Genomic DNA, 23,057 nt, shown 5'->3' with positions numbered 1-23,057 from the left:
GTAAAAGCGTCCAAGCCCCCTGTAATATTTAAATCCGAGAGGAATAATCATGCATTTAGGAAAAAAATAAGAGGAAGACGGTGGTAAAACTGACCAAAGCCAACCCTGGGTCTTCTCCTCTTCTAAGAGCACTTTCAACTTCAGAGTCACCAGTGTGATTGCGAGACCAATCCTGAAAATAGAGATAAATATTATGCCTACAGTATTAAAGAAATCCAAACAACACAACTTCTTATAAGACAAAAAAATTTACCCTCAGGCGACCAACAAAAATCTGAATGACAGAAGCACCAGCTTGAGCAGCAGCAGCAGCTTGACAAAAGCTGAGAAGTCATGACAAAAGTTTCTTATAGATTTAGATAAGAAAAGCAAATTCCAAGCACTCACCTACATTATATATTGCATGTTGACTTTGAATGGAGGAGAAACTATTTTAAGATCTATGTCTATATTAAAGAAAGAATGAGGGAGCAGTATATCAAAACAATATACTTGGTAAAGCTTAGGCATGCATCAGCACTTGAACCAATTATCCTTTTTCTCATGTAAACTCAAGATCACAACAAAGTATATGCTACATGAACCAGAACAAAGTGGAAAACAACAATTATAAAGAGTTTGTCTAAAAATAAAATCTAAATAACTGGAAGAGTATATAGAGCACACATGAGAATTATCTCAATTCACAGCTCTATAGAATTAATGACCAGCACAAAACTATCATCAATAATGAATTAAATGACATGCTAACAAAGGAGTATGCACAATGCAAACCAAAATAATTATAGGTTTTCACTGTCCATAAAGAATAATGTATGGTCTGATTTGATAGACATGCTATGGAAGCAGGAGGTGGCAGGGGAAGAAAGTGATGAAATATTAGTGCCATACACGGAATATGAACATGAGCTCTTGTCAATCCGCGTGTGAAAGTTTATACCTGTAAACAAAAGTCAAATGTGTCTGTATACCCTCATCTTCGAGCACCCTTGATGCCTCAATTCCCTAAAAGAAAGATAAAACACTGACAAATGAGAAAGGATAACCCTTCAGAAGAATCGGAATTCAGAAATTTCAGAGGCACAGTTAGATTCAACATGAGTTGTTCAACATGAGACTGAAACAATTATAATTATCTTATGGCACTCACTTGCCAAGTTGCAGGAATTTTGAACAACAATCTTTCTGGAGGCACTTCAATTTCGGTATAGGCTTTCAAAAGGTCATGCACCTGCAAAGTTAAGTTGAAACGCTCAAATACTATCCCAAAAAAAAATAGGCTATGCCACAAGAAAGATAAAGAATGTGATATGGTGGTGACAGGATGAGATTTTACATTTCAAAAACATTTTTATAGCTAACCATTTAGACAATTCCCCACAAACGGGAATGTATATGCAGCCATTGGGTGATTCTGATCTTGTGGTATTTTAGGATTAAAACCTCAAGCCGAGGTTAAAGCTGAATAAGAGTGGCTCTAATTCTGATTGTCTGAAAATTGGGTTGATTTTTCTTGAAAAGGAAGCTTTTTTCACTACACTCTTCAATATCTTTTGCAAAAAAAAAAGAGAGAAAAATTCAGAAGCCGCAGTTTCCTTAAGAAAAAAAGAAAATTGAAAAGGTCAACTTTATTGAGGAACCATTTATATCAAACACAACAAACTTTAACTACTATGTTAATAACTGTGCTCAAATTAAAAGAGGGAACTTAAAATCGATAGTTTGATACATTTACTGGATTAAAAAAAACATAAAAAATAAAAATAAGACGACACTAGTACTGCAACACATAGATAGTGAGAGAGAGAGAACTACCCCAGGATTTAGTATATTTTACAACTTCCCACTAACAAGGAAAGTTCTAAGCTAAAGAGAGGAAAATAAGAGTTATCATATTTCTCAAACAACCACCAATTTGCAGGTTAGCAAGCAGTAAAAGGATTGATTCAATTTTTCATGTTTATCATCTATGTATCGGATATTCCAAGCACTCTACATCAGTAAAAAGTAGAATAAAATTCTACCACCATCAATGGGATGGAGAGAATAGTAGTTACCAATTTCTAAACCATCAAATGATATAGATATAAATATTAAATAGATCAACGTCTGATAAAAACGTAGTTGATTCTATATCAATGACTAAGTCGAACAAAGTGGAATCAAGGGCCATATCATGGCTAACAAATTTTCCAACAAGTAATGTTTTTCATTATTTTTCCAGCTACTGTAAAGTCCACCCCTGTCCGCAAAGCCCCTCTAACAAGCAGCCAATAGTGGTTGCTCCCACATTTGCTCCCTTGGTGACATGTACCCTCAACCTAATAGTTGAAGGTTGAGGATCCTTGCCATTTCTTCCATTAATTCATCAGTTTCGATCAAGTCGTCTCTTTCAACTTCACAATTTTATGCTCGTAGAACCCAAAAACTGAGAGCTTCTTTTGAAAAAAATCCCTCATATAGAAGTTTGTATTAGTTTGTCAACAAAAATCAGAAACTGAAACTTTTTTCAAGAGTCTTATGGATATATATTCGTTGTATTATGATACAGACAAAAGGAAACACTAATATGAACTGTTATAATTACATACTGTGTTAAATATGTACAAAATTCTCATTATTTGATTGCATATTGAAGAGGTCAATGCCAGGGAAAAGACTAGCCCTAAACAGATGAATCCTAATGCTGAGGCAGATCAAAAATTTATACTTGATGGGTTCAAGCTTTTATATTCTTAGTACTGAACTCATTGGAATTTTGATACTATGTGTTTAGAATTTAGAATTTGTTGAAAATTTTAGTGGTTTTTTCATATTGAACATATTAGGTTCATTTGAACCCATTGAACATAGGTTCCATCAGCCCCTCCTAATGAATACTGAATTACTGATACTGATTTTCACACTACTACCTTTCGCACAATGCCATGTGTGTCGTATGCGAGGCGAGCATCCACTTCAGTAGAAACTCGACCAGGCACAAGCTTTGCTAGATCACCACCAACGTGTGCTAAAGCCTATTATCACAACAAGCAATAGTTAAAACAATCATTGACTACAAACACACTATAGTTCACTTAGCTAACATAATAAAGGCTCCAACCTTGTTGAAGAAACAAGACATTTGAAGATCAGAACTCTCCAATCCATAACACTCAGAATCTGATAAAGCTCTGTCTACAGCACTCTACATCCAATAGATGCACTTCGGTCAGCACAACATCAAATCAAATCAGCATCTATTCGGATCATATTCTTAATTTTTCACTGTCTTTGCATGATATCTACTTGATTTATAAGTATAAAAAAGTGTACACTTCGTATTATTTCTAATAGTTACAACTCCTAATAATTACCTTAAATTTTGTATCAGGAAGACCGCATATGCCTAAGAGCAGAGAAGAGCTTACAGTACCAGCAGTTGGAGGAAATCTATAAATCCGAAAACCAACAAATAAATAAACACATCAAATGAATATCGCTCAAATAAGATTAAACAAAGCAATTCAAAAAGCACACAACTAACTTCTCGAAATCATCGAAAATGACTGTATCTGGAACGATCTCACTATGACTTGCTACAGCATCCAATTCAGTACTCAAACCTAAAATCATTACAAAAAACCCACCGATTTCACTGATTTCTCATCCAATCAACATAAATTTACTGAAAAATTCACCAATTTGATTATACAAATTGAAAAATCAGCAGTACCTGTATCGAGAGATGAAGAGAAGCCAGCGGAAGCTCGGATTAGAGGAAGCGACCGGCGAGGCTTGAAAATCAAATTCGGCTTCGCAAAATTAACTGCATTTATCAGCTTTCTGTCCTGTTTGATTACATAAACAAATCATTGAACATTCAAATATGAACATTACACACATATAGAGAGAGAAAGAGAGAGCGATACCTGGAGAGCCGAGGAAGATGAGAGAGAGGAGTATAGCGGAGAATGCAAAGAGGATGACATTTTCAACTGAGAGAGAGTGTGTGAGTGAGTGATGATTGAGTTGAGGGAAAGTGAATCAATCCGAGCTTTATATATTGAAAATGGCGAATGTCCAAATGGAGAGAAACTGAGGATGTACAACTGTTTATGCGCAACGTATAGTTCAATGTGGGAAAATGACTAATGTCTCGGTACAACGAAATGGATAAAGCCATAAAGGAAATATTAATCACATTAGAATTTTAATATGATATATTCGTGGATAATATTAGGACACATGTTTACTCTGTCTTAATTTATACTATTAGGGGTTGTTTGGTGTGAAGGATAACTTAAAATAGTCTTGGGATTAAATTATAGTGTCGCTTAATTTGTTGTTTGGTTGACAAGTCCGGGATAACTTATCCCGGGATTAATAATTAATACCGGAATAAGTTATCCCTTCCCATGGGTGGTATAGTAATCCCGGGATAAAATGACTAAATGACAAAAATGTATCTTTAAACACTTTTTATACATTACATTTCACATCCATGAAGGGTAATTTTGTAAACTTATATATTGTTCTTAAGATTTATTATTTTGAATACAACAAATCAAACACTCAATAAAAAATAATTTTAGCATAACTTATCTCATCATAACTTGATACAGAATTTATCAAATAAAATAACAGTTGGATATATCTAACAACTTATCTTTATTAAAATTACTTTAGTACTAACTTTTAGTTTAATAAGTTATCCTTACTAAAGATGGTGTCATTAAATAACTGTTAAATAAGAAAATATGACATTCTTATTTGGAAAAAATTGAAAATGAAATATCGAGACACTAAAGAAATTATTTTGCAAACAAATGTTGCAATCAAAGCACCATCACCATACAATTCCCCAAATCAATTATCTCAATTTCGAGTTTATGAAAATCATAGTATAGAAAGTGTTTCTCAAACATGAATCTTACGTAACATGAAACTAAACTATTCCGTTTTTATTTATTTATTAGAATTAACTGAAATATTGAAATAGAAATAGGAATATATTGTGAACATCGAAAGGATAATATAATATAGACTATCTGACAAGTATGATGATGAAAGTGATGGTTTTCCTTGCATTCTCCGCCTAGCTATTTCACTACTTGTATTGTTGAATTTTAATACTTATCAAAATTTCACTAAAGCAGCAAATATATGACTCTGATACAAAGTAGACCAATTGTTGTGAATGGGCCTGGATCAGTACTGACAAAACAGCCCAAACACTAAATCAAGGGTGTGTTCGATATGATGGAAATTGTATTTCATAGAAAATATTTTCATTTCTTACTTATTTCTCTGTGTTCAGGATCAAAGCAAAAAAATTTATCCTATAAGCATTGTATATAATATAGACAAATATTATAAAAACGAAAAGAGGAGGGTAGAGGATGTGAGGTGACGAGGACGGGAAATATGGGGTGGAGGTGAAGATGAGGTGTGTTGAAAAGTGAAAAAGACTGTCAATGAGAAGTTATTTTTCTCATTTTTATAAGGAACTTGATGTTTTTGAAAAATATTGACCAACCAAACATGAGAAATTCAAAATTTTGTTTAGAAATATACTTGAAGGGGAGAGGACTTCACTTTGTCAATGCAAATTCACACTAAAAATCACATAGAAAGTCACACAAATAACAAAATGTGTTCATGAGAAATACATAATGGGCAACCTATTGAACTAGTTACTACTACCAACTCAAGAGAGAAGAAGGTCCTCCTTTGAAAACCTTCCATTTCCAAAATAGGATAAAAACTAAAGAATATAAAACCAAAGTAACAAAAGAATGGAACTTTGCAAAATTTGAACCTTCAACAAAACAGTAAACAAAGATTGAGAGATGACTTTGGCTTATTCATAAAATAAAAAATTCTTGAAACCTAGTACCCATTTTCTATAAACCTAACACTATTTCCATTTAGCTCTCCTCATGCTTTTCATATATCATCAACTTCCATCGTTTTCGCAAGACATTCCAAGAACTTCTTCACCTGCATATATTCGAGTTTCATGACTTTAGATTATACGATTTATCAGAGAGAAAAGACGTTTTTTAACATCCAAAAACGAAAAGTTGGCCAGACCTGTGAAGTATCCTTGAGAGAAAAGGATGCGTTACTCTCTTTTGGGGTAGTTGAAACAAGAATTCCATACCCTTTATATTTCCCCCTCAATACCTGGGGAAAAAAATATAGTCAGCAAACTATGATAACAAACAGAAAAGCAGTTTCTTCGTTATCGGACTCAGGCACATAATCACCTTGAATGCGTCTTCGTCTGTTCTATCATCTCCAATATATATCGGGAGCACGTCTCTGGGGTTACTAAAACCTGCATCGTTCCGTATGAATTTGTTTAACAAATGCACAAATCTGAAAAGGACAGTCTGAGAACACCCTGACTTTGCTAATTCTATGTTCACCGCAGCTATTTACTTTAGTCTCCTAGGGGTTCGGTGAGGGATGAGAGGGAAGGAGCTACATACCTAGTGATTTCAGTAGAAATTCAACTGCTTTTCCTTTGTCCCAGTCAATATCAGGACGGACCTCTAAAACCTATTCAAGAAGGAAAAAACATAAGGTGGTATAGCATCGATTTAATCATCAACATAATGTTGCAATCACAAAGATTTGAAACGGAGACTTCAGTAGGGACACCAAGTTAGTTACCTTTCGCCCATGAGTTAGCCGTAGCTGAGGGTAGTCTTTCAAGACATCATGGACATATTGTGCAATGAGAGACCAATTCTGTGATCAAAATGAAGATCATTAAATATTTGTTCTGTTTTTAACATAGGCAACCTCAGCATTCAATATAGAACAACAGCTGATAAAGCTGGCACTCACATTCTCATCTACATTACGGTAATGTACAGAGGCACAAAACTTATGGTGCTCAACCTTTGCACCCTTAATGTCTTTAGTTTTCTCGACAAGTGTTTTAAAAACCTGCAAAGTAGTCAAGCAAGTTAACATCTGCAAAATAACTTAACCTTTTCTAGCCAAACCAAGAAGTCATCTACTGGTTAAAAATGCTTTTAGAGAGAACTTTTAAAGCACCTCATCAATCATTGATAAAAATTTACGAGCAGGCTGGAACAGATTGACTTCCTTGCCCTGCTCACAAAAAAAAGGGTTGACAGAAATAGTTATAAGAAGTCGACCAAGATACAACGTTTACAAATAATGAATGAAAGGAGAGTCTCATAAAGCAGGCAGCTAGTGTAATACCTGCTGGTCAGTATCTTTGATACAATTTGAATCGTTAGCAGATAACGTATTCTTGATTGGCAGCATGATGTCCATACCATGACTTCCGGCATAATAGAGTTCCGTTAGACCTACCAGCTCATAAACCTGTAACAATAAGAACATAAGTCACTTCTGCAAATGAAGAGAGAGATCTAAAATGTACATTGATAACAAGTTGAATTACTAATTAAGATAAAAGTTACCTTATCACGTCTTCTCCCACTGATGATTGTTGTTGGGAAATACTTTGCAACATTACTGACAACAGAGCGCATCTGCAGAATATATGTTTTTATGTGAACATCTACAGATAAGCATTGTATTCGCATATGAAAGTTCGATGTACCTCATTGGACATAAAAGCACGGTCAGGGTCATCAACGATAGGAGAAAGAGTCCCATCATAATCTAAGAAAATCACTATCTGTTTATTCCTTGCTTGCCTCATAATTTGCTGAAAGCAATTGAGAGCTGATGGATACTTTATCTGGAAAAAGGAAGTACGAAGCTTTGGTGAAAACAGAAATAAATAGGCCAAGTGTGCATTTGGTAAAAGTCTTAACATACCATCCAAGAAAGGTAAGTAACATCAGCATCATCAGAAGAAACATCAATGTTTACATCCTTCAGAATCTTCTTCCTAGGAGGTGAAGACGACTTCATTGCGTCAAGCCAACCATTGGATCGAACATCATCAAGCTTCGCTGGCTTCTTTCTAGGAATTGATAGCACGCTAGTGGAGAATGAAGGCCCAGATTGTGAATAAGGAAATAAACTAGAATGGATTCCCAATCTGGACTTGTTCAATGGTGAAGGATCAGTAAGAACTGGAGAAGCTTGTGCCGAATTCAAGTCCATTGCAACACTATGGATTCGGCAGATTTTGACTATGCAATTGATAGGTATGCAGTTGACACTTTATAGTAGTGGATGTTTGGGAGTAGCGAATCTTTAACCAACCCTTTTATCAATGAAAAACCACCTCTTCAAAGTTTTCTTGTCACTACTGCTGGGAATGGATTCCATTAAGTACGGGCTTCCTGCAATCTGGAGAAATCACAAAATGTCAAGCAATGCGACTCTGAAATTAGTTGTCTGATATTAGACGGACAGAAATTCATTGAGCAGTACCTCATCTCCTGAGCCACACTGCATTTACACTACGAAACAGGACATTTTGGCTCGAAATTAGTTGAGTCTACCGTGTCTTCCTACCTGGAAAAACAAGTTAGCTATGTGTCTGAACAAACATTATACGACCTCTTATAAAAATTATCACCATCACAGAGCAAACAAAGAAAATGGAATCATTTCATGTTAACAAGAAAAAAGGCAAAAAATAGAAGAAACTTGAATCTTTACTAAATGCAATTCCATTTGAAGAAACAGAAGACTCGAAAACTGAGGTAACACCTTATTCTGCTCTAGTATAACAATCCATTTCATGCTAAAATGTTGGACAATAGCTGTTCTACATAAAGATTAAGCTGTTCTCTTTTTTGCAGAAACCAAAATCAACCAGGACTCATCTTTGAAGTTCCTCTCCAAGTATCTTGATCTCGACAATGCTTTTGGAAGAAAACAGTGAAAACAACCGTGAACAGAAAGGTATCCATTTAGCTAGAAACGAATATGTGGGGATAAGTCGGTGTGGGTGGCTGAGTGCACAGTTGTCTTCAACTGATGAAAATGTACACGTGTACATTTTCAACTATGTGTGTACATTTTCAATCTCGACGTTGCTTTGGAAAAAAGCAGTGAAAACCACTGTGAACAGGAAGGTATCCATTTTGCCAGAGATGGATATGGGGGAATAAGTCGGTGTGGATGCACAATTGTCTTCAACTCATGAAAATGTACACGTATAGTTGAAAAAGTACACGTGTAGTTGAGAATTTTCAAATTTGTCTTTTTAAATTATCAAGTTTGTATAGTGGGAAAAGTGGTAATCTATATCTATCAACTTGAAAATCCAATATCCACATTAATAGTACAAAATCAAGATCCATGTCTTCCTCTTGGAAGGATATAGGAGTACACATTAAAGGGCCTACAGTTTCAGTTGGGAGAAATGGTTTTCTAGCCCTTTACAAACAAAAATTAATTTTATGTCCTTTTATCAGAGATCTTTACTATTACACATAAGAAATCTAAAAAGGTCATTTTCTTCTAATCAAATTGTAAGAGGGCAAGAAATCTCATTTCCTCATTTCAGCCTAAGTTAAGGTTAATATGGAAGATGAGCAGCTACGCTAAACTCGTGAAAATGTACACATGTACATTATTCAATTACATGTGTACATTATTCAACTATGCATGTACATTTTCAACTATACGTGTACATTTTCATGAGTTAAAGACAATGTGCACCTACACCAACTTATCCCCACATATTCATTTAGCCAAAGACGGATATGTAGGGACAAGTCAGTGTGGGTGCACAGTTATTTTTAACACATAAAAATGTACCCGTATAGTTGAAAATAAACACATCTAGTTGAAAATGTACAAGTGTAGTTACAAATGAACACGTGTAGTAGAAAATTTCCAAAATTTGTCTTTTTGATTAAGTTTGCATAGTGGGGAAAGTGGAAATCTCAATCTACTAACTTTAAAATCCCATATCGACCACCGCATTTGGGTATATAATTATACAAAATCAAGATCCATATTTTCCTCTAGGAAGAATATAGGAGTACACACTAAAGGACCTACTGCTTCACCAGGGAGAAATGATTTCCTAGCCTTTCATAATTTATTATTGTTATGTCTTTTCTACTAGTTATCTTCATGTTTACACGTAAGAAATTTGAAAATGTCATTTTGTTCCATTCAAATTGTAAGAGGGCAAGAGATTCCATTTCCTCGTTTCAACCTAAGTTAAGGTTAATACAGAAGAGGACCAGGTGCACTAAACTTTTTAAGCTTACAGCTCACATACAGAACAAACAAAAATTTCCAACTTTCCTATTGTACCTCAAGGAAAGCGACCGAATGAAAACTACCAAAGTTATTAATTAACTCTTTTCCATCAGCTAGAAGATGGACTTCTTTTACTTCCCTGTCACTATTCAGTTCAAAATAAATGCTAAGATATACAGAAAACGCATCAAGAAGATCAGATCTTGTCACACTGACTATATTTGGAATCCCGCCACGAAACAATACTATGGTCTGGTTTAATTATGAAGACATCACTAAGCTTAAAGTCGTTTCTCATCAATTGAATCCCCTTCACCATAAAATTGTACAGTGCAAATAAAGCAAAAATGATTTTTTTGCTATGTATAAGCTGTTAAATCGCCTCAACATAATCGAAGATTCTAGTACAATAGTAAGGGGGGTTCAAAATTTTGCTTCTGGTCATAATGTGATATACTAGTACTACTTCCGTTCTAATTTCTTTGTATTACTATCTTTTTAAGTCCGTTTAAAACAATGTCTCAATCCTATTTCCATAACTCTTTAATTCTAACTTTTCTAGTGTCGTTGAAGAGGTAAATACTTCTAAGGAGTAAGATACAAAGGTGACGAAATCAGTGAATAGTTTATTGAATACGACCAAACTTTTGTTTTTTGGTTGCCATCAAAGCAGAAAAGAACAAAAGCCTTTTATCAGCAGCAGTACAATTCAAAAGTAATCAATGTCAAGCTGAAAGACTTGACATCTCAACTTACCCTACATGATTTTTTACTTTTTCCAACTAAAAACTCAGATCTGAAAGCCAAACCAAAATTAAATGTAAAAAGGAAAAAACATTACTATTGATTCAAGTAATGCCATTTTTGTACTTGAAATGATATGACTTCCCAACCTACATGTCAAGACAACCTACTTTAACCCCACCATTAAAGTGAAAAAAAGAAAGGAAAACTTCAATGCTAATGAGCCTATTGAACTTAATTAAATCTCTGTTAAGACATATTTAAACCAATTCTTGATCAAAAACTAATAACTCCCAATTACACTATATAAACATTAGATCAGAGAGCAAGTTTAACCTCACAAGACAATGAAATTATAAATAAAAGAAGGAAAAAAATGCCAACCTCCGTCCCAATTTATGTAGCAACACTTTAACTTCTAATACTTTTTGACTATCTAAATTTTAATTTTAATATAATGAGTCGATCTAATCTACTTTAGATTCGAAAAGTAGCCTCTCGATAACCAAAAAGTGTCACGTAGATCGAGACGAAGGAGTAGTAGTTTTTCGGACTGTTCATAAGCTGGCCTAAAGGACCTCAAAAAGCAATATTCACTTGAATCAAAAAAAAGAAGAAAAAGATGTCAGTAAAAGGCAGTGACCAGTTAGTAATTCAAACAAGGCTGTGTATTAATTACTTAACTAAAGAATCATAAGCTGACTTATAATAAAAAAATGTTATGCTTAATTACTGCTTAATTCCATTTTCCGCGGGTAAACCACAAAAAAAACTGATAATGACGCATAATCAATATTTCAACATCATACAGCAACCGACAAAAAATAAAATAATTTAAATTACACGACAAAAAACTAAATTAAGTACACCACCTTCACTATTTGGTGCTGTCAAATCCATTATTATTAACCCATAAAAGCAAACAACTAAATTTATGATTGTACAGAACTCATAAACAAATCACTCAAACAACAATAACATACTCAGTAAAATCTCACACGTGGAACTTGTTTACGCAAAGAAACTCGGCTCAAGTGCAGCGAATCAAATCACTCAAAAAAAAAAAAAGGAGAGAACTCTGCAGAAAGCCAGAAATAAAACACCTTTCATGGCCAAAAGAAAATTTTACACCAAAAAGGTTAAAAACAGAGTTTGTTTTTTTTCCTTTTGCAGAAAAGCCACAATAAAAAATGGCTAAAGTTTTTGCATGCCCAACTATGGAAAACATCCATAGAATCAAACAGGGTACCCATAAAAAGTACTAAAAACATATAAAATTCAAACAGCATTGCATGATGAGCTAAAAAAAATGTAATCTTGAATTAAGAAAATAAACCCCACAAGTTAAAAATGTAAACTTTAATTAAGAAAATAAACCCCACAAGTAAAAATGTAATCTTGAATCAAGAAAATAAACCCCACAAGTTAAAAATGTAATCTTTAACCAAGAAAATAAACCCCACAAGTAAAAAAAGGTGTAATAAAATACCTGTTAATTATATCATGCCCCTTTGAATCAGAAAGAACCAATCTTGAATATCCAATTCTCAGATGCCTAAAAAAGAGAGTTCAATTCAGTTCACATCAGATTCGAAAAGATATAGAAAGAAGAGAAAAATAAAAGGGAAAAAGATTCTACCTTTAAAAAGAAACGGCAGCAGGAGGTGAAGAGAAAATTAAAAGAGAAAAACCCTAAGAAAATAAAATGTAATAGAAAATAGAGAGAGAAAATAAAAGAAATGAAAAGAAGAAGAAGGAAAATTAAGGTGGAGAAACCTAAGTATATATAGAGTTTCGAATTTGATAAACCCAAAAAAAGACGTGCCAAACAAGAAAACCTTTTTCTTTCAGCACAATTAGTAGATAAAGTAACTTTTTATCTTGAATTTTATTTACGATAATACATTAATATCGGATCAACTAATATTTAGTATTAGATCTTGTAAAATAATACGATGAATAAGCAAGTTATAAAGGTTTTACACGGGGGAAAAATTGTCGGAGTAAAACATTTGGCTCACTTTTTCGCCAATAATACGAAGAATAAGGAGATACTGAAAAATTCCCTTATTTCTCTTTAAAATGTGATTTGATGAGTTAATCCCTTCTTATAGTTAAAGATGATTTGATTTTGTTGTAGTTTAAAATCTATATACAATGAATGTAGTTGTTCGTTGAATGGTTAAAATGCGGGACTGAGATATAAATACGATCGTTTGTCGGAGAGGTTGAATCATGTAATAAAATTATTTATTTTTGTTTGACTTTTATAGTCGAAATACATGAATATAGTTATTTGTTAGAGGTTTGAGTAAAGAATATGTAGTTTAGCTTTTTGTTAACTTTTAAAAATAAATAAATTTGACTTTATCGTCGAGAAATACAAATATAGTTACTCGTTAGAGGGTTGAGACGTTGAGTCATGAATATTTAATTTAATTTTTTGTTAATTTTATTTGACTCTTATCGTTGAAAGATACAAATACAAATGTTTATTAGAAGGTGTAACCATGAATATCTAGTTTGAGAATTACAAATATAATTATCGTTAAATATTCTTGTTTACTTTTATAATTGAGAATTACAAATATAGATGTTCGCTAGAGGGTTGGGTCGTGAATAACTAATTTGATTATTTGAATTGTTATTTGACTTTTGTCGTCAAGAGATACAAATACAGTTGTTCATGAGAGGGTTGAGTCATGAATATCTACTTTGAGGGTTTCTTAAAAATCTATTTTAATTTTATCGTCAAGAGATACGGATACAGTTGTTCGTTAGAGGATTGAGTAATCAATTAATATCTAGTTTGATTTCTTATTAATTTTTATTAGACTTTTATCGTCCGAAGATCCAAATATAATTATTCGTTAGAGGGTTTAGTCATGAATATGTAGTTTTATTTTTGGTTACTTCTTTTTTCACTTTTATCATCAAGAGATACAAATACAGTTATTCGTTAGAGGATTAAGTTATGAATATCTAGGTCGATCTTTGTTAATTCTTATTTGATTTTATCATCGAGAAATACAAATATAATTGTTAGTTAGAGGATTGCGTCATGAATATCTAGCTTAATGTTTTGTTGAATTTTTCCAAAATTACCGTGTAAAGATAGTGAATGCGGCTGTTCATCGAACGGCTGAGTTCTTAAACTTATATTTAATTTTTAGTTTAATAAGATGATTAAATATATAAACTTGATTAAGTCGAATTAATTATTGACGAAATTTTACCTTCTAGAATAATGATCTATATTATTTTTTGAAGGGTCAACTTCCTGAACTTATATTATGTTTTGATTTGAATATAAAAAATGCATATTAATCGAAATTTGTTAAATTTTGACTCAAATATCCTCTCCTAGTTTTCAAATCTCGTAGCTCTAATGAATTTTTCACATTTTAATACATTTAGCAAATTTTCTAATACAAAATCATAAAGTATAGACAGTTAAACAAATTTCATATCTTGAATATAAATATTTACTATATACTACTAATATTTTTAAACTGTTTTTTCATATTGCTCATAAAATTATATTGAATATGTTGTAGAATCGTATTTTCTTTGTAGCTTCTTATACATTATTAACTCTAACGTACGTAATTCATACGTGACTTCTTCTTTTTTAATCATTTTGGAAAAAGAAAAAACAGAAAGACAATAATAAAAGATGTTTTTTTAATTAAAAAAAAGTAGTTAAATAAATGAATGTATTTTTAAAAAAGTGAAAACAATTTTAATACATATGCAACTACGTCGACATACGATCACAACAACAGCGTGCTTGCGAATGGCCAAATGAGACGCAGTGCCACGTGGACAGTTGTCAACGACACGTGGCAATCCAGTACTGCACGTATGACACGTGGTAATTGATGATGTGGCGCTCCGTCAGATTTCACTACTTTTGATAATAGTAATTGATATTCTTTTCCCATATTTTGGCTTGATTAGCAACAAAAAAAAACATTAAAAAATTAGAATTTTTTTTTAAAAAAAGAAGGAAAAAGGTATGCTACTTTACACGTGTGACTGTCACGTGTCATCCAAATTCAAGTCTCTTTTTAGTGTATTTTTGTTTTAAAATATTTCCAAGTTGCTAATGTTTCTTTTTAGCATTAATTAATTTTATTTTATATGTTTGTAGCAACTAGTCCGTTGTCTACCTACTTTTGAGTTTGTTTTAATTATACTTGAAATTATCAATTTTTTTCTTTATGTATCTTAAAATGAATGTATATTGTCTAACTAAAATAAAGAAATAATTATTTGATCCTCGTACATGAATAGTCTTTGATCAATTTCATTATTTTGTGGACAAAAATATTTAATTGAACTCAACAATCATACGACCACTTATAGACCTCGTTCATCGAAACCCCAAAGAATGAAGTTTGTAATTTTTTCATCTAAAACAAAAGGAGTGATTATTATATCTCTGATTTCAATTTAATCAGGTATTATATTTTGATGAGTGTGTTGATAATGAAAATAGTAATTAAGATCTATTTGAAAGGCGTAGTCGATAGACAATATATGGGATGAGCGGATTTTAGTTTTTACCCCATTCAAACATCTAAAGCCTCTTGCCATGTTTTAACTACTAAATACTACTTCCTTTGTTAAACGATAGTTATATATTTTCTCTGTCTCAATTTATGTAATTTTATTTTTTTTTAGTCAATTTAAAAAAGAATGACACATTTTTATATTAAATAACAATTTAACTATAAAATGTCTAGTTTACCCTTAATGAAATGATTTACAGTTACACAAATTTCTATCATTCATTTTGGATCACAAGTTTTTCTTTCTTTCTGAAATTTCGTGCCGAATCAAACTATCTCACATAAATTGAAACAGAAGAAGTACTATTTTAGAATGTCGAACAATACTTATTTATTTTATAAACGGAGGGAGTATATAAAATTACAAGTATATTGTCTAAAAGGTAGATATTGGGACCATAAAGGTAGCGAGTTTACCGAGAATCACGTGGAATCTTCTATGATCAGAAAGAAGTTTGCTTTTAACGGCGAATGCTTGACTTGCGGGGAGCAATACCGCCTCCGTTTCTAACGCCGTTTCTTCTTTTACTTTTCCCATGCAAAAGTCAAAAACGTTACAAACGAGGGCTATCATTATTTAATTTTATGGAGTTTTGGTTCCATCAATTTCAGTTACTCATCAAATTAAATACACTTTTTATTAAAGGTTTCAAAGTCGAGGATTAACGGAGTAGTAAGTAGTTGAATGTTGTCGTATTTGTGTTTCAAAGTAGCAAGCGACTCATATATATACTCTATGTCCAACCATACTTATTTAAAAGCTATAAATAGAAGAATAATTTTACTATATCACATTTTGAATACAATAAATAAAATGTCTTGAAAATTGTAATGAAGAAATGACTATAATCAATGATAATAGTAAATTAGGAACTATATGTAAATTTATTCATTGATTTCATAAAGTGAAAAAGTATTGTTGGACATTCCAAAATAGTAGTGTGAACAATTATTATTGAACGGAGGAAGTAATCACAATTTTCTCATTAATAGTTACGATATAACAAAATCCTTTATTGTTAATTCCCACCTAAGCGATTCCCGCATTATATATAGTCTCTTTTAACAATTATATGAACCAAATAACCCTTAATTCCTAAGTTTATAAGCTAACAATAAGGTTACTTACATAACTAATGTCTTTTTTTTTTTTTGGATGGTTAACAACAATATTGCCAGTTTATCATCATACTTCTTAATTGTTGCATAAGATAACACATACTGTTCCATGCATGATAAGATATGTATAGGGACAACAGATCGACCATCACTTTTACTAGATATAGGTCCACACAACCTAAGAGCCGTCACTAGAATCCAACGAGGTTTTAAGATGTGAAAAGGTAGACTCTGAATTCTAACATAGGCTACATTATTTGATGTGAAAAGTCATTTTCTCAATGTTCTTATAAATGACTTTTTCAACTATCTTTGAAAATTGGCAAGCATTAGTAACTTAAACCTAATTAATTTGTACCATATATAACATTTGATTGGTCAGAATAGATCGTGAGTCCAGGGGCGGACCTAGAGTTTGCCAAGGGGATTCACCCGAATCCCCTCGGCAAAAAATTGCGTTCTATATTTAAGGTATTTTAAGAATTTTTATGTTTATATATTGATTTTGAATCTCTTGAATATAAGATTAGAGGTTGGCTTAGTGATTGAGAGGTTCAAACCTCAAATCTTAAGCACTACATACTCTTTTTCTTTTCAAACCCCCTTAATGAAAATCCTGAATCTGCCACTGATCGTGACATGCAACAAAATTTAAAAGAGTTTAGTACTGTACAGTATGGCTTGCCAGTTTCCAAAATGGTGGCCAAAACCTAAATTGCCAATTCATTAAGTTTAGAGGGGTCCCCACCATATATAATAGTACTAGTACTTTAATTAGTTACATAATAATAATAATAATAATAATAACAATAATAATAATAATAATAATAATAATAATAATAAGGGGTACAACAAAATTATAATTAGAAAGGAGGTTTAGGTATGAAAACTGGGAACCTTACAGCAACTTACGACTAATTAAAAGCTTCACACATGATTATGAATAGTTGCAAACTGATTGTTTTGGTATTATATTTGATTTTGTTTAATTGATTGGTTCCTGGACCACCTCTCTTTAGGGCACAAAGCAACACACAACTTTTATTAATTTTTCAACCACTTGTCTAATCGTTCAAATTACTTTTTTTGACTTCTCGACTAACAACGATTTTGCAAGCCTATATGTGTATTACAAAATTGTAGCCATGTGTTGTGTTGATTCAGTGATCAGGATTGAGAGGTTGACTGTCATGCATGTAGAGGTAGGTCGAAAAACTATCGAGGTAATGTGATTAGACAAGATATGATATAATTTTAATTACTATCAACCCTAAATAGAAAGATATGAAGGTCGAAAATTAGGGTAGAATGTTAGTAGGTAGCCGAGCTTATCTACCCGATCTGTCTCATCTGTTATCATTACTGACATACTATCTTGCTCACAAATTTCTCGTATTACGTATTTTTGTTACTATTTTCTTCTACATTATTGTATTTTCGTCCTTTCATTTTCATATGTAATTTTATTATGGCTTACTTGAGCCGTGGGTCTAATAGAAACAATTTCTCTATCTTCACAAAACTACTAACGCATCATCCTCTCCAAACCTCACTTGTGAAAATTTTATCGTAAGTTATATTCATTTCCTTTCAAGTTTTGATGATATTTATTTGAGAAGATTGTCACTTTGTGGCGATGTGACTCTTTTACAGTACGAATAGTTTGATATTTGTTGTATCTATTAAAGTTTTAACAGTTGCCTACCAACCAATTATTTAACGTAAATAGCATACCAACGAAAGTTTAATAGATACCATAATAATGCTTATTCCTACCTAAATTTATTTCTAAATTTCGCATTCTGAATCTTATTTTTCTTTAATTATTATATTTTTCTTATAGTGGTGAGTTTGACGTTTTGGTAGTTAAAAAGACACCAACTTTTATTTATTTATTTGTTCTTTTTTATATAACTAGTGTATTTATGTGATTGTGACTTGCAAGCTACAACCGAAAAGATACTAGAACATATTTATATTTTGATGTAAATTAAACAACTTGTTAACATTTTCCATGTTTGTCATAAAATAGTACTTGCCAACCACCAATCCAGCTCGAAATGTTGAAATATTTAGAAACAGAAAAAAGATTGGCCACGAGCTCAATATGGTTGTAATTAATCGATCTGCTTGACGCGCATTTGAAAATAAGAAAATTAAATAAATCTATGATACCTATTGTTACATGATTGAAATATTTGAAATCTTGATCTCTTTATGAATATCCAAAGTTATAAGATATTCAAGATTTTGATTTGTTTGTGACTACCTAATAATTTAATTATAAATATTTGAGATGTTTCTTCAAGGAAACATATGTCCATTTTTATAAGTGTGAGCTTTTAGAGTACTTTAAGGGTAAATGAGCCTCTTAGAAACCCTAAAGGACCTTAGAATTAGAAGATGGACTATATGTACTCATCTTGTACCGTCTTTATTTTATAAATTCAAATTAAATTTCAATGTCTACAAAGACGCCTTCCTAATTAGAGTTCTTGGATGAACGATGGTTGTATGATTGGCGGAATCCGCCAACCGAAAACTCCCTCTATATTCTAGATTACTTAGACTATCAATGTCGTATGAAAAAATCGATATAGAGATCACAATGAGCAATTCAGAAAGCTTGTTTCCACTTTCCAATAAAAACAATATACATTCAATTTAGTTTTAATAAGTGAGACAGAAAAAATATTTTCATCTTAAGAAAAACGATCCAAAAAGCATGCTTACATTAATGAATATAATTATTACCGAAAGACAATAAGATATCAAACATTCAATCAAGCAGATTCACAAACAAGAGGAAACACATGTTGTGCATTTTAAAATCCAATTAAATTTATTAGTTAGTTGGGACCATTTCCTAACACAAAAGGACTATTAATTTCTTGGTGGCTAAGAAATATATTATTTCAACTCCGGTTCACGTTGGGTATAAAAATACAAAAACTCCGGTTCATTTTAGCCACCTCGGATACACGATGTAAAACGTTGTCATTTGTGTGTAGGACAAAATAAAATCATTTTGATTGATTGACGTGGACTAACCCAACTTAGTGGACCCCATTTAAGTTTTCAACAAACTGCCAAGATAGTGACGTGGCAGTGACACATCCCCGCCGTGTACTGACTCACTGCTGATGCGGTGGTTGTCGGCGAAACAAACCGCCATAAAAGACGTTTCCCGCGACGGTGCAACGGAAGAGATAACTACTCCCTTGGTCGGCGTTGAGGCGGTGATTATTGGCGATACATCTCTATTTCAACTTATATATTATATACATTTTATATAATATGATTACTGATACATCGCGTCTTGATTTAGGATACATCACTCAATGTCCCGATACATCTCGTAAAGTGATATATTTGAGAATAAGAGAGTAGAATTTTTTGTAAATTTTTTAAATGATAGTAAATTTTAATAAATATGATAAAATAAGTTGTGTGTTTAGATAATTTTTCCTATAATTATAAAGCTGCTGAAATTGGCGGGTGTTTGGCAGGTGTATTTGTATAGTAGCCCTAGTTTATAGAACAAAGAGAAATTAAATGAATTATCTATGATCTCATTAGTCAGTTCTTGCAAGCCAAGCTTTATTGTTTCTTGTTAATGTGAAAATGTATACTTTTCTGGGCTACATGCCTATAGCATGTTGCTTTTGAGAGAAAGTCACTTAATTAGTTGTCATTTTATATAATAATACCCTTCTGTTAAGCATGCCTATTAGCTAAGGGATTGTTTAGTTAGGAATAGATTATCGAGGGATAAATTATAGTACTGAAATAAGTTATTTCAATATGTATATGAGATAATTTATCCCATCAATAAAGGGTCGTTTAGTTGGAAACAAGTTATCTCAGAATTAATTATCATGAGATTGGTTATCATGGGATAGCATGTATATGAGATAACTTATCCCATCACTATGTTATAAATGACGGGATAAATTATCCCAAATATGGCAACCAAACGCGACACCAAAATTTTATCTCAATTTTTTTTTATTCTCATCCCTCACGCCAAACGACCCTTAAGGTATAAATAATGGGATAAATAATCTAGGACAGCCTAATAACACTAAATCAAAAATGATATTTAGTGGCAATTAATAATTAACGGCAATAGCTTAATTGCCGCTAAAACATAACACTCTTCGTATATGTCTCTAAAAGTTTTAGCGACATTGGATATAATGACACTTAACTAATGCTGGTAAAGACTTTAGCCCTTTTTATTAATGTGTATATTAATTGCCGCTATAAATTATTTTTGTTGTAGTGTAAGTAATATATACCTAATACCTCCAATCAAATATAGGATAAAATAATCCAACATTTTATTCCGGAGACTATTATAACTTATACCTCATACCAAACGACTCCTAATAGAATAGGTCAATTAATCGGTGCGTAGTAAATATTTTGGTTAATTAGATGGACTTTATCCTCCTTTTATTAGTAGTCTACAGACTACACATATATTGTTTATTAAGTTGGTTTGATTTTCAACATTTCAAGGGGAATAATTGTACTGTTGTTTTTAAGTTCATCAATTATTTATGAAGGAAAAAGTTGACATAAAGATGATTAAATGGACTTGAAATTTTCCTTCTTTTAGGTTTTGTTTTCTTGACTCTCCATTGTTCCATTGAATCGGGTAAATGTCTTGCTCACTACTACACTTCATCGAGTATTTTATAATATAAAAAGGACAACTTTAATTAACGCATTTAGAGTCGTTTGCTAGAGTGTATAAAAATAGTATTGAAGAAAATGTATTAGTAATATAATGTTGGAGTTAGTTATGTTGAGACTATTATTTACTCATATTTATTCATGTATTAATTGTCCATGCATTGCTAGTATGGTAATATCATGGTTTATTTTATATTAATTATACATTTATAATTTTGAATATGATATATAACTAATATATGTATTAATTATATATAAACTCAAAATTCTACCCTAACAAAATATCAAATAATATTATAGCTAATACATCCTACCAAATAACTCCTTACGTTTTAACTGATAAAAAAATATTTTCACAAAACATTTTAGAAACTAAGTCATTTCTTGGTGTTTGGTTGCCACATTTATTTAATTTTTTGAGAATAAAAGTGTTACTATTTTAATCCTTCTCAATAATCTCACTTCTTAATTTAAAGTCACTTTACTGCTTTAACTAACACTTACAAAACTTATCATATCACTATCACATATATTTGTGATGAAATTTTTTAATTTGAGTATCGAAGATTGGTAATAGTGTGATATATTTTTATGGTAATAAATATGTTCATTAACAGAGTGCTAAAATTTATCAATATCAATTAAATGTCATCGGATTTAATATTATTAAGATTTTATGGACATTTACAAAAAATGTTAATTGCCTCTATGAAAATATAATTAAAAATAATTAAGTTATTACTGTTAATTAATTACTCATTTTTTATAGTGTGTGGATCTGTTCTAGCAAAATCGATAATATCCTATTATGTTAAAAGTATTTTTTAACTAACTTGCCTCATAATTGATCCTTCAATATTAAGACTAAAAAAATAAAATGATTAATAAATAAATTTAAAAACATTTGATATAGACAGTACAAGTGGTTGATCATGGTTTTTAATTAGTTGTGACCTTTTTAACTACTAATAGATTCTAGTTTCTCTTTTGTCCGCCACTCTACAACTTGTCATTTTCTTTTCTTTTTATTTGATATCTGATATTAGTATTAGAGTTTAACTAAATTAAAATTTGTATATATTGGAGCGTTTATTTCTAGAGGTGAATCCTACAACGCTCTCAACATAAATTTTCTATCGGTGGTATCTCAAATCCGAATATCAATCTCAATCATCTTATCAAAATTCATGTTGATTCAGTAATTGGTTAATTGCTCATGCGAGTATCACGGACATTAACAATTATTATAAATTAGTTTAAGCCTCTCGTGCAACATGTTCTTGTTCCCTAACAAACAGAACAACCACGCACAAATAATTAATTAGACATCAATGAATTTCTCTCTCAATTTTGTTTGTTTAAGCTTCCTTCAATTAATGAAAATTCTTAACAAAATGGGTAATTAAGTTTTACTATAACGCGGTAAATCGTCGAAAAATTATGTTGCAATAGATAGGTCAAATATTTTGATTGTATACTTGACGCCTCTTGACATACGGTAAAGAGTTAACACAACATGAGTTGAGGGGTTGCAAAAACTCTCAACGGTCTAGTGTTTCATCCCAACTCATTTTTTTACTTCAACATTCTATTTTTTTCATTTTTAGACAACTGATTATGTTGTCTAATTTGACACTCCTTAATAAAATTTTTGATTTCACCACTACCTAGAGTTATTAAATTATTAATTTACTCATTTGCATTTATTTCAATCTTTTTTGTGATATATCATAATTCGAGTCCATTACATTTTGC

At 31.7% G+C, this 23,057-nt stretch overlaps 2 protein-coding genes across 4 annotated transcripts in view; both read right to left on the bottom strand.

Moving 5' to 3' along the window:
• LOC125826477 (uncharacterized) overlaps window positions 1-23,057 on the bottom strand; it is a 37,843-nt gene that overhangs the window by 2,020 nt on the left and 12,766 nt on the right. For both annotated transcript variants that reach the window (XM_049505821.1, XM_049505819.1), the window contains exons 2-11: window positions 3,912-3,988; window positions 3,716-3,830; window positions 3,527-3,605; window positions 3,357-3,432; window positions 3,104-3,187; window positions 2,913-3,017; window positions 1,151-1,231; window positions 941-1,005; window positions 254-323; window positions 95-172 (exon numbers count right to left, since the gene is read on the bottom strand). In XM_049505821.1, the coding sequence (XP_049361778.1) occupies window positions 95-172; window positions 254-323; window positions 941-1,005; window positions 1,151-1,231; window positions 2,913-3,017; window positions 3,104-3,187; window positions 3,357-3,432; window positions 3,527-3,605; window positions 3,716-3,830; window positions 3,912-3,971 (813 nt within the window). In that variant the 5' untranslated portion in view covers window positions 3,972-3,988. The remainder of the gene's footprint in view (window positions 1-94; window positions 173-253; window positions 324-940; window positions 1,006-1,150; window positions 1,232-2,912; window positions 3,018-3,103; window positions 3,188-3,356; window positions 3,433-3,526; window positions 3,606-3,715; window positions 3,831-3,911; window positions 3,989-23,057) is intronic.
• LOC125826479 (probable trehalose-phosphate phosphatase F) lies at window positions 5,682-12,471 on the bottom strand. 2 transcript variants are annotated; one of them, XM_049505822.1, is made up of 13 exons: window positions 12,398-12,471; window positions 8,374-8,457; window positions 7,810-8,289; window positions 7,589-7,729; window positions 7,446-7,517; window positions 7,222-7,347; window positions 7,051-7,107; window positions 6,838-6,939; window positions 6,661-6,738; window positions 6,477-6,546; window positions 6,252-6,322; window positions 6,076-6,168; window positions 5,682-5,982 (listed from the first exon to the last, which is right to left on the bottom strand). In XM_049505822.1, exons 3-13 carry the CDS (start codon window positions 8,098-8,100, stop codon window positions 5,929-5,931), a joined length of 1,155 nt encoding a protein of 384 aa, XP_049361779.1. In that variant the 5' UTR covers window positions 8,101-8,289; window positions 8,374-8,457; window positions 12,398-12,471; the 3' UTR covers window positions 5,682-5,928. The 2 variants fall into 2 exon arrangements, with proteins under 2 accessions (XP_049361779.1, XP_049361780.1); XM_049505823.1 differs by lacking the exon at window positions 12,398-12,471 and adding an exon at window positions 8,656-8,878.

The sequence above is a fragment of the Solanum verrucosum genome, unplaced genomic scaffold (genome assembly GCF_900185275.1).
Source record: "Solanum verrucosum unplaced genomic scaffold, falcon-dt-bn FXZP01000060.1, whole genome shotgun sequence".
In the NCBI taxonomy this organism is placed as follows: Eukaryota; Viridiplantae; Streptophyta; class Magnoliopsida; order Solanales; family Solanaceae; genus Solanum; species Solanum verrucosum.
Note: the sequence above shows the minus strand (reverse complement) of the source record. Positions and strands in the feature narration are given on the sequence as shown.